The 15,396-nt window shown below is 35.5% G+C and overlaps 1 protein-coding gene and 1 long non-coding RNA gene across 2 annotated transcripts in view; both read right to left on the bottom strand.

Moving 5' to 3' along the window:
* Nucleotides 1-1,501, bottom strand: part of LOC110265879 — an 18,235-nt gene extending 16,734 nt beyond the window's left edge. Inside the window, exon 1 of the long non-coding RNA XR_002352384.1 lies at nucleotides 1,305-1,501. This is a non-coding gene — a long non-coding RNA (uncharacterized LOC110265879). The remainder of the gene's footprint in view (nucleotides 1-1,304) is intronic.
* Nucleotides 1,696-4,827, bottom strand: LOC107614256 (protein EMBRYO DEFECTIVE 1674). The gene is made up of 6 exons (XM_021109348.1): nucleotides 4,716-4,827; nucleotides 4,319-4,526; nucleotides 4,148-4,227; nucleotides 3,903-4,041; nucleotides 3,275-3,428; nucleotides 1,696-2,405 (listed from the first exon to the last, which is right to left on the bottom strand). The coding sequence occupies exons 2-6, from the start codon at nucleotides 4,370-4,372 to the stop codon at nucleotides 2,359-2,361; spliced, it is 474 nt and encodes a 157-aa protein (XP_020965007.1). The 5' UTR covers nucleotides 4,373-4,526; nucleotides 4,716-4,827; the 3' UTR covers nucleotides 1,696-2,358.

Raw genomic sequence — 15,396 nt, 5'->3', positions numbered from 1 at the left:
TTTTTTAATTTTTTTTAAATTTTATTTTTTTATTAAAATAGGGATAGTTTAGGAATTAAATTAAAAATTTTATTTAAAAGAACGATTTTAATACGAAAAGAAACGTTAAGGATGATTCTAAATCTAAAATTAGATGAGGGACAGTTTCGATTCTGGCAGAAAACCTTTGGGACCAAAACCATACTTTACCCTATTTTTTAAAAATTTAAGGTCTTTATTTTGTGTTTGGTAAATCAAAAAGACTATTTGCTTGTGCTTGTAACTTTTAAAAAATTGGGATACTTTTGAAAGCACCTAAGATAGAATTTTTTAAAATTGGCTTGTATTTTTCAAAATTTAAAAGTCTAATATAATCTCATATATTAACTAATTTTCAAATTTAACGCTTAAATTTATGTCTTTTATAATATTTTTAACATTTAAAAATTAACTTTTATAAATTACTTTTAAAAACTAAAATCTTTATCGAACTAAGCCTGAGCTTATTTGTCAGCATAAATTTTAAATGCATATATACTAATTAATTTTGGTCTCTACTATTAAGGTAAACTATAAAAACCCCAACAATTTTTTAAGACACTAACAAAAATACCTTATGATGTTAAATATATATTTCAAAAACTATTTTAAAGACTAAATTTTGAAGTTTTTGTTTTCAAACATAATTAAAAATTTGACATTTTTATTCTTAAAATTTAGTAATTTTAAATTGAGTAAATTTTTTTTGCAACTTATTTTGTCAATCACAAAAGACACTTTAAAACATAAAAAATACTAGAGATCTAATTTGGTCGACTAAATATTCATTTTTGTCCTTGAGATTTACGCGATTATTCAATTTGGTCTCCGAAATTCAAAATTATCTATACTAGTCCTCCAGATTCAAGTCCAGATACCAATATAGTCCATCAACTTTTTCCGACGATGACTAGACAATCGTAGTGCTGATATAGCACTCTCTACGCTGGATGATGAGTAAACGATGTTTTTACCCTTAGCGTCCAAACAAGTTAGAAATGAAGAATTGTAGAAGTAGAGAAGAAGAAGAATACTTTATTTTGGGTCTTTATCGTTTTTTCTCCCTTCATATATGTAAGGGCCCAGACCACCCGCTAGCACGATATTATCCGCTTTGGCACACAAGGCCTCACGGTTTTGCCTTTGACGATAGGGATGATAGCCGAAGCCCCCCACACTCACTCGTCAAAACGCGTCATGCTAGGGAGAGGTATCCACACCCTTATAAGGCATGCTTCGTTCCCCTCTCCAACCGATGTGGGCCTTACAATATACAAAGGGACGACATTTCTAACTTGTTTAGGTGCCAAGGATAAACGACGTCGTTTACTCATCATCCAGCGTGGCAGGGAGGGTGTCATCTCAGCATTTCATTTGTCTAGTCATCGCCGGAAAGAGTCGAGGGACCACATTGATGCTCGGACTTGAATCTGGAGGACCAATATAGATAATTTTAAATTTCGAGAATCAAAATGGATAATCACGTGAATTTCAAGAACCAAAATGGGGATTTAATCAATTTTGGTTCCTTTTTTATGTACTTCCTGAATAGTTGTCAAAACATTCCTACACAATTTTAGATTATATATATAAGCACTTTGTTAAATACAAAATTAACGGTTATTTTGTTGGCTGACATTACTGACAAACTAACGTTAAAAAATGGCCATCCAGGGATAAAAATCAAGAATTTTGTTACTAGGCCGAAAGCCACTCCATGATGTACATAACTTGAATTAATTCATTCTTAACCGTGGCCATCAAACCTATTGCAAAGGCAGAATGACAAAACAACAATTAATCCATTTCTCTTCGCAACAATGAATGACAACTTGTTTCTCATTACAGGTTTTACTTGCTCATTTCGTTGCCTTTGACAGCCTGGGAGATCTTCTAACTGGACAAGTACTGGTTTCTTTGAGTGACATGAGACTTTTTTTCGAATATTTTCTAGTTTGACTAACATGTTCCTCCTTGCAGTCACCCAATGATTGTGTTGCTCTGATTTTTGTTGTGGAAACTGGAGATCCAACCATGCTTTTCTCAGAATGAACTTTACATGGATTCCGGTCAAACACACCTGTCAAAGATCGATTGTTGTTTGGATTTCCAACTTGGCTTACAGGTGCAGCTACTAAGACTCCATTTTCACAATCGTCCTTTGTGTCAACAAGTGACTGAGACGATTTACGACTTACAGTATTGTCCTCGCGTTCACCCTCCACAATTTTCTTGCTATTGCTGCATTCCACACTATTTTTTGATACGGATTGCTTCAAAACATTGCCGATTGAATTCTCTGGTTCATTGCAGATATTCGTTTTTGCTTTCAGAATTACATCATTGGACAATGGAAAAATCATGTCTCTCTGCCGAACGATTATCATTCAGAGGAATGCTAGAGGGCCAGTGATAGGAATAAAACACACAATTCCCTACTTGCAAGAATTAGAGGAGCAACAATATCCACTCACAACAAGTATTAACACCAGCACAATAATACCCAATAGCAGCGAAAAATCACATAAACCAGAAATTTGGAAACAAGCTAACACACCAAGATTTTTAACGTGGAAAACCTCCTCAATGAGAGAAGTAAAAACCACGAGTCACCAAGACCAGGATATAGCTTCACTATAATGAAAAATAGGGTACAAGAGAGTCACAAATTACTGCACAAAACGTGCATACAACAAGCCAAACAATCCAAGCTTCAAAGCTTTCAAAACAAGAACAAGAAGATGAAAATACCACAAAACAGAGCTACTGTGCGTGGCCAATATTTCTAGCTACAGATGTCAAATTGAAGATCCGAACGGTGAAATCAAAGAACCAGATGTGTAGAACACTCTGTCCAAATTTGAGCTCGATCCAACGGTTAACGAATCGGAAGTGACCAATTTACAGAGACAGCTTTGTGTATGTACGAAAATAACTTTCTCTCTTCTTTTCTCTCTAGTGTTTGGTGTTCTCTTGCAAAAATGACCTCTCTCTCACTCAACCCTAACTTACCTCAGCCACTTCAACTATTCATGGGTTTGGATACTAGCATTTGGACTTTTTCTCCAAATAGGAAGGGAGCCCAAAAACCCAACAGCCAGCAACTTTGTGATTTGTAGCCTCAAATAGCCATCAATGATGGTTTTAATGGTGTGAGATGGGTGTGAAATTTCATCTAATGACTCACTTTTCTTTGCTGGTTATATGCTGGACAGAATTTAACAAAATTGTTGGCCTCCTAGACTTTTCCTATCATGAATGGAAAATGGGATAGCATCAATAGCCCTCTTGCGTGAACAAGCATTTGGCTCATGAAATCCAGTATCCCCATTGACACATTTAGCTCCAAAACTATGAGCAGTGTACTTTTGCCAATCGTCTGGAAATCCCAACAAGAAGTCTTTGCATACCTGTTTAAAGAGATTTAGCAGCAAACACTAACATTAAGACATTGGATATCTGGTCAATTAGGAGAGTTCTAATCCTAGCAATTGACTATGGAGGTAGGTAGAGCATCTTATATACATTTTGAATTTGGGAATAATTTCATAAAGTAACCAACTATTTCGAACCAACTCTAAGTAATACTCTGCTGTTTGGTACTTTCTTTCGGTGTTCTTGAGTTTTCTACTAATAAACAGATTGTCAATTACAATTTAGAATAGGCTCTCTTGATTCTTTTTATATATCTGCTTGTGCCATCTTGGAAGGTTGATAGTCAAAGCATTGGTTTTGTGCACTAGATTATGAGACTAGACAAATTTGTTGTTGCTATTGGAGCAAGATGGGGTGCACAAGTTGCATTTGCACGAGTGAAGTGATTCAGTTCACCTATGGTAATAAAAAAACTGAATAAGATAGGAATATGAATATGGGCATAGTACCTTGCGCGGGAAGCCATTCTGAGATGAGCGGGAGCTGTTAATGAAACTATTTAAGTGAAGAGTGACTCCGTCTTCGGTCTCCAAGACATTCGCCTCGTGCCTCTTTGCAATCACTGTCGATAAGAACATTCTCTCTCTCCTACAGAATAGAAAAGAACAAGGGAAATGTAGTGTAATGAAATATAAGTTCAAAACAAACATAGAAGAATCAAATAAAGAAATAAGATTAATTGATTGATTCTTACAGGCCATAAGCAATGCCACCAACCGCTAAGCCCTGGAGTGGAAGGCAAGGCTTGGCAAGCCACCAATCGGATAGGAAAACCTGTGCAGAAGAGAAGAGAGGAGTTATTCTGTACTACTAATATTGGAATTTGAAGGAACAGAAGAGAAAGGGGATAATACATTTTACATTCATATTTTAAGGGGGAGAGGTGACGCTCGTGACTGGAGAGAGGTGTTGCAGACATTGAGTGAGTGATTGCACAGTGAGGTGACAACAGATCTATTTCAGATTCTAGAGCACCCACGTGTGGAGTACTTTTGGCTGGAAGAGTGTTGAGAGATCCGGCAACAAAAATTAAGCATGTTGAATGTTTTATCAGGAGAGGAAAAACAATATCCCTGCACCAAGATGAAAATACTACATAAGAAACAAGAAATTTATATGAATCAACCAACCTCCTTGAAGGTCGAAAATGTACGGCCTTCTACAGCTGTTAATAGCCTGATGAGGCAGCACAAATGAACATAGAGGCAAGCACAAAAAGGGAGAAAGTGACAAGCTACAATCTAAATGAGGAATTTAGTTACTGGTGATCTGGGATGTGGACAGGAAAAGCGGCAGCAGTGAGCGTTGACTTGGGGCAGAGAGCAGCAATCTTGGGCAACGCAGAAGAGAGAATGAATATGGTAGAGTACAACAAATAATATTTTTAAGGATTTAATCAGAGTTCAAATTAATATCCTATGCCTCAATTTTATTCAAACTATTTTACTCTAATTAAACCCAAAAATTCCCAAATCAAATCCTATTTTTCATCTAAACCTAATCCTAATTTGATCTAACCTAACCCTAGCTACCCCACCCCTTCTCACCCACGGCTCACACACACAGTATTAGCTGAAACAGAAAAGAAAGAAAGAAATGGAAGAAAGAGGGAGCCATGGGAACGGGAAGGAAGGAGAGAGGAGGAGGCAAGAGAGAGAGCGAGCGTTGCGAGGAGGAGTCGCGCCACCCAGTCGCCGGGCTGTCGCCAAGCCAGTTCAGAGGCCACTACTGCTTCGCTTTGTTATCACAGTAAGTATTTCTGTTTCGAAGATCCTACGTTAGTGTTCTGTTACATGTATTAGAGTTTTTGCGATATTAACGGTTTTAGGAGTTAGTAACCAAGGTTGCATGTTATGTTTTACAAGCTGTTTATGCTATTGCGAATGTGTGCAGAGCTGGAATTGAAGTTAACGTTGATTTCGGGCTAAGAGAAAAGAGTTTGGTAGGCGTGTTTAGGTATGGTTTCGGCTTGTCGAGATAGGGGCTTTTGCATTAAAACTCATTTTTATTCTTAAGAATTGTTATAAATTGATATTTAGGCAAATAAATATTTTTGGTGATTATGAAGTCTTATGAATTGAACTTAATTGCCTTGAATGAATGTGATTGCTTACTTGACTGTGTTTAGTTCTGTATATTGAGTTGGTATTGAGATAGTGAATGAAAGATTAATTTGAAAATCTGATTCGAATGTTTATCAAGTATAATTTGAGAATTGGAAAATGATTTGATGTTAGAATTAGTTTGACTTTGAAAAACGATTTGAGATTTGTGAATGATTTGGGTTTGAAATAGTTGGAAAGAGTTTGAGAAAATGTTAGTTGACTTTGTTGGAAATGAATTGGAATCTGGAAAGGATTATAATATTGGAAAAGAGCTTGATTTGTTGAAAAATGAATTTAAATTGAAAATAGTTTGAGATATTGAAATTGTTCTGATTTTGAAATTGAGTTTAAAGGAGTTTGAAAAATAGTTTTGTTGGGATCCAGAAAGGGTGGCATAGTCCGAATTTTAGAGGAGATGCTGTCCAAATTTTTATAAAAATTGGAGACTTTGTTTAAAAATGGTTATTTAGAAAGATTTAGATTTTCAAGAATTTTATAATTTGATTTTTGGGAATTATGAAGAAAAAGTTTACGTTTGGTGCTTGATTTATTTAGAAAAGATTGAATTATATTTTGAATCTGAATTATTGAAGAAAGTAATAAGTGGTATGATGAGAATGAGTATGAGAGTGAAGGTTGATTTTTATGATTTTTGAATAATATAATCAATGAGTTAAGTAAAATTGAGAATGATGAGATGAGATATGAATTAGTATCGGAAATGAAACTGATAATTATGAGAAATGATTGAATATATTGAGCTTGGGGCGTTGCCCCCATGTCAGCCGGGATTTTTCCCGTGGTTACTATTGAGCTTGGGGTGTTGTTTCCCCATGTCAGCTAGGGGTATTGTTTTCCCCATGTCAGCTTGGGGTATTGTTTTTCCCATGTCAACTTGGGGTATTGTCTCTGCTCCCCATGTCAGCTTGGGACTCTTCTCATGGAAATTATTGAGTTTGGGGATTTTTTCCATGGTGTAGTTTTGAGCTTGAGAACATGTCGGGATGACTACGTAACCGATAGTTGATATCAACAGCCATAAGATAGGCATTCATCATATGCACTTGTATGCTTTCCTTGAGTTTGAATTGTTTGGGTCTGTCTAATTGCTTATCTGTTATTAATTGCTATCTGAGCTATTTGCTGTAACTGTAATCTATACCTGTGTTTTCCTTGTATATTTTACCTGTGTTTGTTTTTGTTGTGGTACCTTTGAGTTTGGATATTGATGATGAGATGATGATTTGGTTGTGGAATTGTTTGAGTCGCTGAGTTGAAGGCTGTGATTGGTTCCTGATTGATTTATTAGTAAACTATGAAAAATCAAGCTGGTTCAGCATAGACTTAATGAACCTATGTTTGGAACAGATTGGTCATTCATACTGTTAGGAAACTTTTAATTTTCTTTTATAGGAAAAACTGTGTTTTGGATTTCTGGATACTTAATCACTGAGTTTGAAAAACGGTTTACCTACTAAATATCTTCTTATAACAAATTCTAAAAATCTGTGGTGAGACCATGTGGTTAGGTTCTCACCCCCCTACAGACTTTTGTTTACAGGAAACGGACAAAGAAGCTTATGAAGAGTAGTTGAGTTTAGCTTATGCGATAGAAGATGTTTAAGTTTAGTTATTATTATTCTTCCCTCGCCATTAATATTATAACCTTTGCAAGAGGGATAGGAGTTTTGATATGTGAATTGTATATTGGAATGATGTATAAGTATTGTAATTTGTTTTGAAAAGTATGGATGTATGTTTTGAAAATTCGGTTTAAGATTTTAACAGGCTCATATTTTATTATTAAATATTTTAAGAGTCGTAATACCCGAGCTATCAGAGTGGCGCAGCCGGAAGCGTGACATTTTGATAGTTAGGGTGTTACATTATGGTATCAGAGCAGTCCTTCCTGTAGAGCTTGAGGAATGGACCGACTATGCTTCAATTGCATACTCTGAGAGTCTGTCATGTAGTAGGTTTTGTTTGGATAACGAGAATTAGAGCTTTATGCACATGACGGTGTATTGATTAATGCCATTAATCTTGCATTGCATAATTCTTGGTATTAAGTTTGGTCGGCTTAACACTAGTGAATTATGTATATGGGAGTACTAATGGGTTATCATAGACGATAAGCGAGTCATAGATAACACGAGTTGCGGGTTTTAGGAACGTTAGAAACTATTTCTCGAAGTTACTTGGTTAGGTGTCTTGAACTCTGTTGATTAATGTGACTTGTTCTCTCATAAGTTCACTTTGGAATCCTCAATTGCTATTTCTTTTGGAAAGTGAATTGATGTTTCTCCAACCCTATTCTTCTGTTCATATGCTTTCTCCTTTGACTCCAACCGCATATGTCTGCCTAACGTCCTTGGTGTGTTGTCTTCCTTTGTTTAAACTCTTTTTTTTAACCATATATTCTTTGGTATAACTTTGGTCTTGCTGATGCAGTGTATTCCTTTAAGCTCCTATTCCGAGTTCTTTTTAAAGAAATTGTGATTTAACTTTTCTCTTACTTGACTATATCTACAACTATTATTTTTAAAGTATTTATAAAATCGTTTTTGATTTGGTATAACCTCTAAATAGAACTTTGAAAATTCTTTATGCAGTTTAGAAACTATTTACTTTTAATACCTCGCCAGTTCTTTTACTGGTTTATGAAAATATACATATACAACTCGATTTTCTAACAACTATATTACAATTTTTTTTATGAATATTTTTGCTTGATTATGTATTTAGATACTCATCAAAGAAAGATTTTTGTCTCTTTCTAGTTGATTTTCGTTTAATAAACTTTACTTGATCTATTTTTAATTTGAATTTGGTTTAGCATAACACATTAATTAAGCATTCTTTGCTCTTTTGAAAATGTTGGATTCATGTCTTCCATTTCAAGAACGGATCAATTTCTTTTTGAGCTTTTCACTTCTATAAATGTCATATTTGTTTCTGTTTTTAATTATTCTCTTACTTTTGTGAACATCACTATTAGTTTCAGTTTTCCTTTTTTTGTGAATCTCATACTCATCAAGTCAACTTGAATTCATTTCCATCAAGTGCACCGTTTGTCCTCTTACTTGTCTTTGTTTAGTCAGAGGTTTTTTCTTGAAAATTCACTATTGATTGAGTTATCTTTCTTTACGAGTTTTGTATTCTTTTGGATTGATTGGAAGCTTGTTTGATATCTCATGCCTCGTGAATCTTGTTTAAACTACCTTGATTTAAGATTCTTCCTCATATAACTTGACTTCTTTTTCAGTACACCTTAATATTCTTGAATGTCCCTAGGTGATGGCGATTTCAAGTGTATTCTTGAAGTTTTAATGTAAATTTTTAAAATAAGTTTTGGATTCTCTTCTTAAGAAATTTTAAATCAATTTTTCTCGCTTAACTATATCTGTAGCTATTCTTTAAATTTGACAAAGCTGTTTTAAAGTTGGCATAAGCTATTTTAAGTAAAGTTTTAAAAAGCTTCCTTATTTATCATAAACCTGTTTGTTTGCAACGCACCACTTATTTCCTTTACTGACTTATAAGCAAATTTTACCTTGGAATTTCTTTTCTAAATGGAATTTGAATATGAACTTTGAAAGTTTGTGTAGTTTAAGACTTTACCCCCGACTTTCCTTTTCTAACAAAATTTGACTCCTTTCGACTTTACCGTGATTCCATTGCACAATTTTATTTGATTTAGTACCTACATATCTTTCGAGAATGGTGAGACATTATTTTGGCCTTAACACAATTGATTTTTATTTCTTCAAACCTCACCTATTCTGTCTTTTACTTGGAAACTGTTTGGAAGAAATGCAATTAAAATTTCTTTTGACCATATTGCAGTTTTGATATATGTTTTGTTATCCTTTTGCAAAATCCGAGTTACATATCTTTTCTTTTAGAACATGAGGTGATCTTCCTTAAGTTTTTCATTCTTTATATTCAACTGTATTAGAAAGTGTTCTTAATCATAAATTTTTAAATCTTGTGAGCATCATCACAGACCCTAGTTAATCTTCTTCTATGATTTCATACTTCTTTAATTCAGCCTGATTTTGTTTCAAACCACCACACCGCTTTTCCTTTTTGTTGTTCCTATCAATCTTCCCTATCCTCTTCATTCCTTGTACACCCTTGATTACTTGTGACCGCAACAATTCTTTCAAATTTTTGCAGATATTGTCCTTGTCACTTGTTCTTTTTCTAAAGTTTAGTACCCTTCTGATTAAACTCGAGGATTGTTTTAACGTCACGTGTGACCTTTAGGTATGGTAACGCGATGCATTGGTTCTTTAAGAAGTGGTTTATGAACATGGAAGGTGAAAATTGTAAGTGTGCTACGTCATGGGATGTTGTGAAATTTTGATTCTCACAAAAGAGTTTGTCGATGATGGACCTATGACTAGTGGTAAGGTTTGCAAAATATTTGACGAGGCTGAGAACCCTCGGATGAACTGTTCGATGAAGTACGGTTGAGGATGGTGAAGATAAGTTATGTTGGAGTTTAAATAGTTGAATCTCTGAACTTGGTATGAGATCAGTGTGCGATTATTAACCATGATGTTTTAACGCCAGCCTGTTTTGTAAACCTTCCGCCACGTTATACTATCGCCGCATGCTGGAACTATATAATCTTTTGCATCACACTTATACTATTATATCCTTATGCCATATGAATATCCTGGGATTTGAAAGCTGTATATGTATTTATGTTGAGACTTTGTTGCTTCTTCTTTATATGTTACGACTTATGATTTTTCAGTATTTGAAATTATATATATGCCAAACTTTGTTTTTACTTTCGAGGACGAAAATTTTTATAAGTTGAGTAGAATGTAAGACCCAGAACTTTTGAAAAGATTTATTATAAACTAATTTCAAATTCAATTATTCATTTGTAGCTTTAGTTTCAGAAATGACTTTATTAAAGAATATTTAAAACAAGTTTTGATTAATTGAATTTGAAATAGATTAAGATTCTTATCCAATTTTATAATTGTTGATTTATTTTCTGTATTTAAATTATAATGTTAGTAGTTATGAAATAATAAGAATTTTATATGATTTAATTTAAATAGTTGATATTTTTTATAGTTCAATACTTTAAGTTTTAAAAATAAGGGGAATTAATCTTATTATCTTATAATCTCAATTAAAGTATTTGATTTTAATTAATTAGTCTTTTGGTACAACAAATAATATTTTTAAGGATTTAATTAGAGTTCAAATTAATATCCTATGCCTCAATTTTATTCAAACTATTCTACTTTAATTAAAACCAAAAATTCATAAATCAAATCCTATTTTTCATCTAAACATAATCATAATTTGATCTAACCTAACCCTAGCTACCCCACCCCTTCTCACCCACGGCTCACACACACGCACACCAACAAGTAAACAACACATACACAGTAGCAGCTGAAACAGAAAAGAAAGAAGGAAAGGGAAGAAAGAAAAGGGGAGCCGCGGGAACGGGAAGGAAGGAGAGAGGAGGAGGGAAGAAGAGCATTTGCGGAGAGAGTTGTGAGGAGGAGTCGCACCACCCAGTCGCCGTCCGTGGAAAGTCGTCGCAGGTCTGCATGCCGCTAACGACGCCGGCGTTGTTGCGAGAAGGAGTGAGAGCCGTGTCGAAGGAGAACCGTTGCGGAGCTGTCCCTGCCACTGTGCCCAACTGCTATCGCGAGCCTCGTCGTCGCGGATGGGGGTGCGCTGCCAAGCTCCTGCGCCGGAGAACCCCGCTACCGTCACCGGAAAAACACTGCCGGTAAGGTCTTGAATATTGGGTTTCATTTCTATTGAGTTTCCGTAAACGTTACAATCACTGCATGTTGATTTCAGTCGCCGTCGCCGGAGTCTGTTCACCGCTGCCGCTTGAGGTAGCTGTCGCCAAGCCAGTTCAGAGGCCACTGCTACTTCGCTTTGTTATCACAGTAAGTATTTCTATTTCGAAGACCCTGCGTTAGTGTTCTGTTACATGTATTAGAGTTTTTGCGATATTAACGATTTTAGGAGTTAGTAACCAAGGTTGCATGTTATGTTTTACAAGCTGTTTATGCTATTGCGAATGTGTGCAGAGCTGGAATTGAAGTTAACGTTGATTTCGGGCTAAGAGAAAAGAGTTCGGTAGGCGTGTTTGGGTATGGTTTCGGCTTGTCGAGGTAGGGGCTTTTGCATTAAAACTCATTTTTATTCTTAAGAATTGTTATAAATGGATATTTATGCAAATAAATATTTTTGGTGATTATGAAGTCTTATGAATTGAACTTAATTGCCTTGAATGAATGTGATTGCTTACTTGACTGTGGGTAGTTCTGTATATTGAGTTGGTATTGAGATAGTGAATGAAAGATTAATTTGAAAATCTGATTCGAATGTTTATCAAGTATAATTTGAGAATTGAAAAATGATTTGATGTTAGAATTAGTTTGACTTCGGAAAACGATTTGAGATTTGTGAATGACTTGTGTCTGAAATGGTTGAAAAGAGTTTGAGAAAATGTTAGTTGACTTTGTTTGAAATAAATTGGAATCTGGAAAGGATTATAATATTGGAAATGAGCTTGAGTTGTTGAAAAATGAATTTCAATTGAAAATAGTTTGAGATATTGAAATTGTTCTGATTTTGAAATTGAGTTGAAAGGAGTTTGAGAAATGGTTTTATTGGGACCCAGAAAGGGTGGCATAGTCCGAATTTTAGAGGAGATGCTGTCCAAATTTTTATAAAATTGGAGACTGTTTAAAAATAGTTATTTAGAAAGATTAAGTTTTTCAAGGATTTTATAATTTGATTTTTGCGAATTATGAAGAAAAAGTTTACGTTTGGTGCTTGATTTATTTAGAAAAGATTGAATTATATTTTGAATCTGAATTATTGAAGAAAGTAATAAGTGGTATGATGAGAATGAGTATGAGAGTGAAGGTTAATTTTTATGATTTTTGAATAATTGTATGATCAATGAGTTAAGTAAAATTAAGAATGATGAGATGAGATATGAATTAGTATCGGAAATGAAACTAATAATTATGAGAAATGATTGAATATATTGAGCTTGGGGCGTTGCCCCCATGTCAGCCGGGATTTTTCCCGTGGTTACTATTGAGCTTGGGGTGTTGTTTCTCCCATGTCAGCTTGGGACTCTTCCCATGTAAATTATTGAGCTTGGGGATTTTTCCCATGGTGTAGTTTTGAGTTTGAGAACATGTCGGGATGGCTACGTAACCGATAGTTGATATCAACAGCCATAGGATAGGCATTCATCATATGCACCTGTATGCTTTCCTTGAGTTTGAATTGTTTGGGTCTGCCTAATTGCTTATCTGTTATTAACTGCTATCTGAGCTATTTGCTGTAACTGTAATCTATACCTGTGTTTTCCTTGTATGTATTACCTGTGTTTGTTTTTGTTGTGGTACCTTTGAGTTTGGATATTGATGATGAGATGATGATTTGGTTGTGAAATTGTTTGAGTCGCTGAGTTGAAGGCTGTGATTGGTTCCTGATTGATTTATTAGTAAAGTATGAAAAATCAAGCTGGTTCAGCATAGACTTAATGAACCTATGTTTGGAACAGATTGGTCATTCATACTGTTAGGAAACTTTTAATTTTCTTTTATAGGAAAAACTGTGTTTTGGATTTCTGGATACTTAATCACTGAGTTTGAAAAACAGTTTACCTGCTAAATATCTTCTTACAACAAATTCTAAAAATCTGTGGTGAGACCATGTGGTTAGGTTCTCATCCCCCTACAAACTTTTGTTTTCAGGAAACGGACGAAGAAACTTATGAAAAGTAGTTGAGTTTAGCTTATGCGATAGAAGATGTTTTAGTTTAGTTATCATTATTCTTCCCTCGCCGTTAATATTATAACCTTTGCAAGAGGGATAGGAGTTTTCATATGTGAAGTTTATATATTGGAATGATGTGTGCGTGTGCGTGTGCGTGTGCATAAGTATTGTAATTTGTTTTGAAAAGTATGGATGTATGTTTTGAAAATTCGGTTTAAGATTTTAACAGGCTCATATTTTATTATTAAATATTTTAAGAGTCGTAATACCCGAGCTATCAGAGTGGCGCAGCCGGATGCGTGACATTTTGATAGTTAGGGTGTTACACGATGCACATAAAGTTCATTGCAGATGACTTTCTCAGTTCTAGGTCAGTGAATAATAACTTTGTTAGAGTTAATTTTTTAGCTTACTTAGAGTTAGTTTTCTTTAACTTAGTTAGAGTAACTGTTGACATGTTAGTTAAAATAATTAGTTATAGATTATATGTTAATTAGAGTGACAAAGTTACTGATGGTATGTTAGTTAGATTTACTGTTAACTATTTTTTATGTCAGTTAAATTTTTTTATGTTATTATTTTTAAGTATAGCTGTTGTTTATGGACTATATCATGTTAGTTAATATGACGAACTAAATGTTTAGTTAGTTTAGTATGAGCCGTTAGTTTAAGTTGTGACTCATAAAGTGGAATAATTAATTAGTTTTAGTTGGTATCGAAAGAAATTTGTTGCGATAAATTTAGAGTTTAGGTAGTTATTTACTAATTAATTAAGTAGTTGACCATGTCAGTTAGGGTTTAGGGTAGAATTAGAATTATTAAGTTTATAAGCCAAGTTAGACAATTAAATATATATCTTTAATAATTTGGTTAACGTAAAAGGAGCTGAGTTCAGTATGTGTGTTTTCATTTTACTATATTGTATTTAGATGGAGCAGTAGCTGTTAGGTTACGAGGGTGACATGTATAGACTAGATCACGGTGAGCACATTGCTGGCAAGCTTGATAGAGTGGTACGCTTTTTTAAGTATTTTTTAAATTTAGTATAATTAATTAGCAGTGAAATTTTTTATTTTATGTGTTTACCGTCCTTTTTTGTGTGGTTTTTGTTTCTGTTTGTTAGGCGCCTCAGATTTTGCACACCAGGCAAAATTTGATAGCACGGCCACCAGAGCAGATTAGCCCATATCTCAGACGAGCTGGGTTTGAGTATGTGGCCTATATGGTCGAATTCGAGCATGATTGGCCGCTTGCCTCGACTTTGATAGAGAGGTGGCGGCCTGAGTCCCACACGTTTCATCTACCGTGCGAGGAGATGACTATCACGCTGCAGGACGTAGCCTATCAGCTGGGGTTCAGGATAGACGGTGATCCTGTGAGTGGATGCATTGGTGGGTGGGAGCAGCACCATTAGAGATGCATTATTGAGGAGTTCTGTGAGCAGCTACTTGGTGTTGTTCCTGGCCCAGATGACCGATAGTCACAGACCAAGTGGACGGTGAAGCTCACGTGATTGCAGAACACAATTTGTGGAGAGTTGGAGCAGGACATCACAGAGGAGCGCCTGATGAGGTACACGAGAGGGTACATCATGCAGCTAATAGGGGGTGTAAGGTTCCCAAATGCCTCTGACTCTCGGGTGCACATTAGGTGGCTCCCACTACTGGAGGACCTTGAGACGTGTGGTCAGTTATCGTGGTAGTTTGCAGCACATTCCGACCAGGCCACTGAACATTGACGACATGCACCGGTTGGATGGCCGGTTTGGCCGCGGTGAGTGCTTCCCGCATCTTCTCGGTGGCTGGCATGAGTTGTGAGATGCTCGGGTCCACCATTATCTGCCCATACACCATCTTATATACCTGCGTCCGTCGCTCCCATATATGACTTGGTACCTTCAGTGGGCACACACAGAGTTAGTGGGCCTTTGTGACCAGCACCTCGTGGTGGCTGGGGTTGTGCCACATGATCTGCCCATACACCATCCACTTGCTCCAGATCTGCATCAGCCAGAAGACGGTCACCTTCCGGAGATTAGGCCAGTAGC

Source organism: Arachis ipaensis, chromosome B08 (genome assembly GCF_000816755.2).
Source record: "Arachis ipaensis cultivar K30076 chromosome B08, Araip1.1, whole genome shotgun sequence".
In the NCBI taxonomy this organism is placed as follows: Eukaryota; Viridiplantae; Streptophyta; class Magnoliopsida; order Fabales; family Fabaceae; genus Arachis; species Arachis ipaensis.
The sequence above is the reverse complement of the archived record's forward strand: the minus strand, read 5'-3'. Positions and strand labels throughout refer to the sequence as shown.

Bases quoted from the DNA above. Each gene is read 5' to 3' on its own strand.
- LOC107614256 (XM_021109348.1), bottom strand. From the start codon at position 4,372: ATGTCTGCAACACCTCTCTCCAGTCACGAGCGTCACCTCTCCCCCTTA. The intron at 4,228-4,318 runs GAATGTAAAATG...TCTTCTGCACAG, and splicing joins ACCTCTCCCCCTTAAAATAT to GTTTTCCTATCCGATTGGTG. The intron at 2,406-3,274 runs ATGATAGGAAAA...GCATTCCTCTGA, and splicing joins TGCTATCCCATTTTCCATTC to ATGATAATCGTTCGGCAGAG.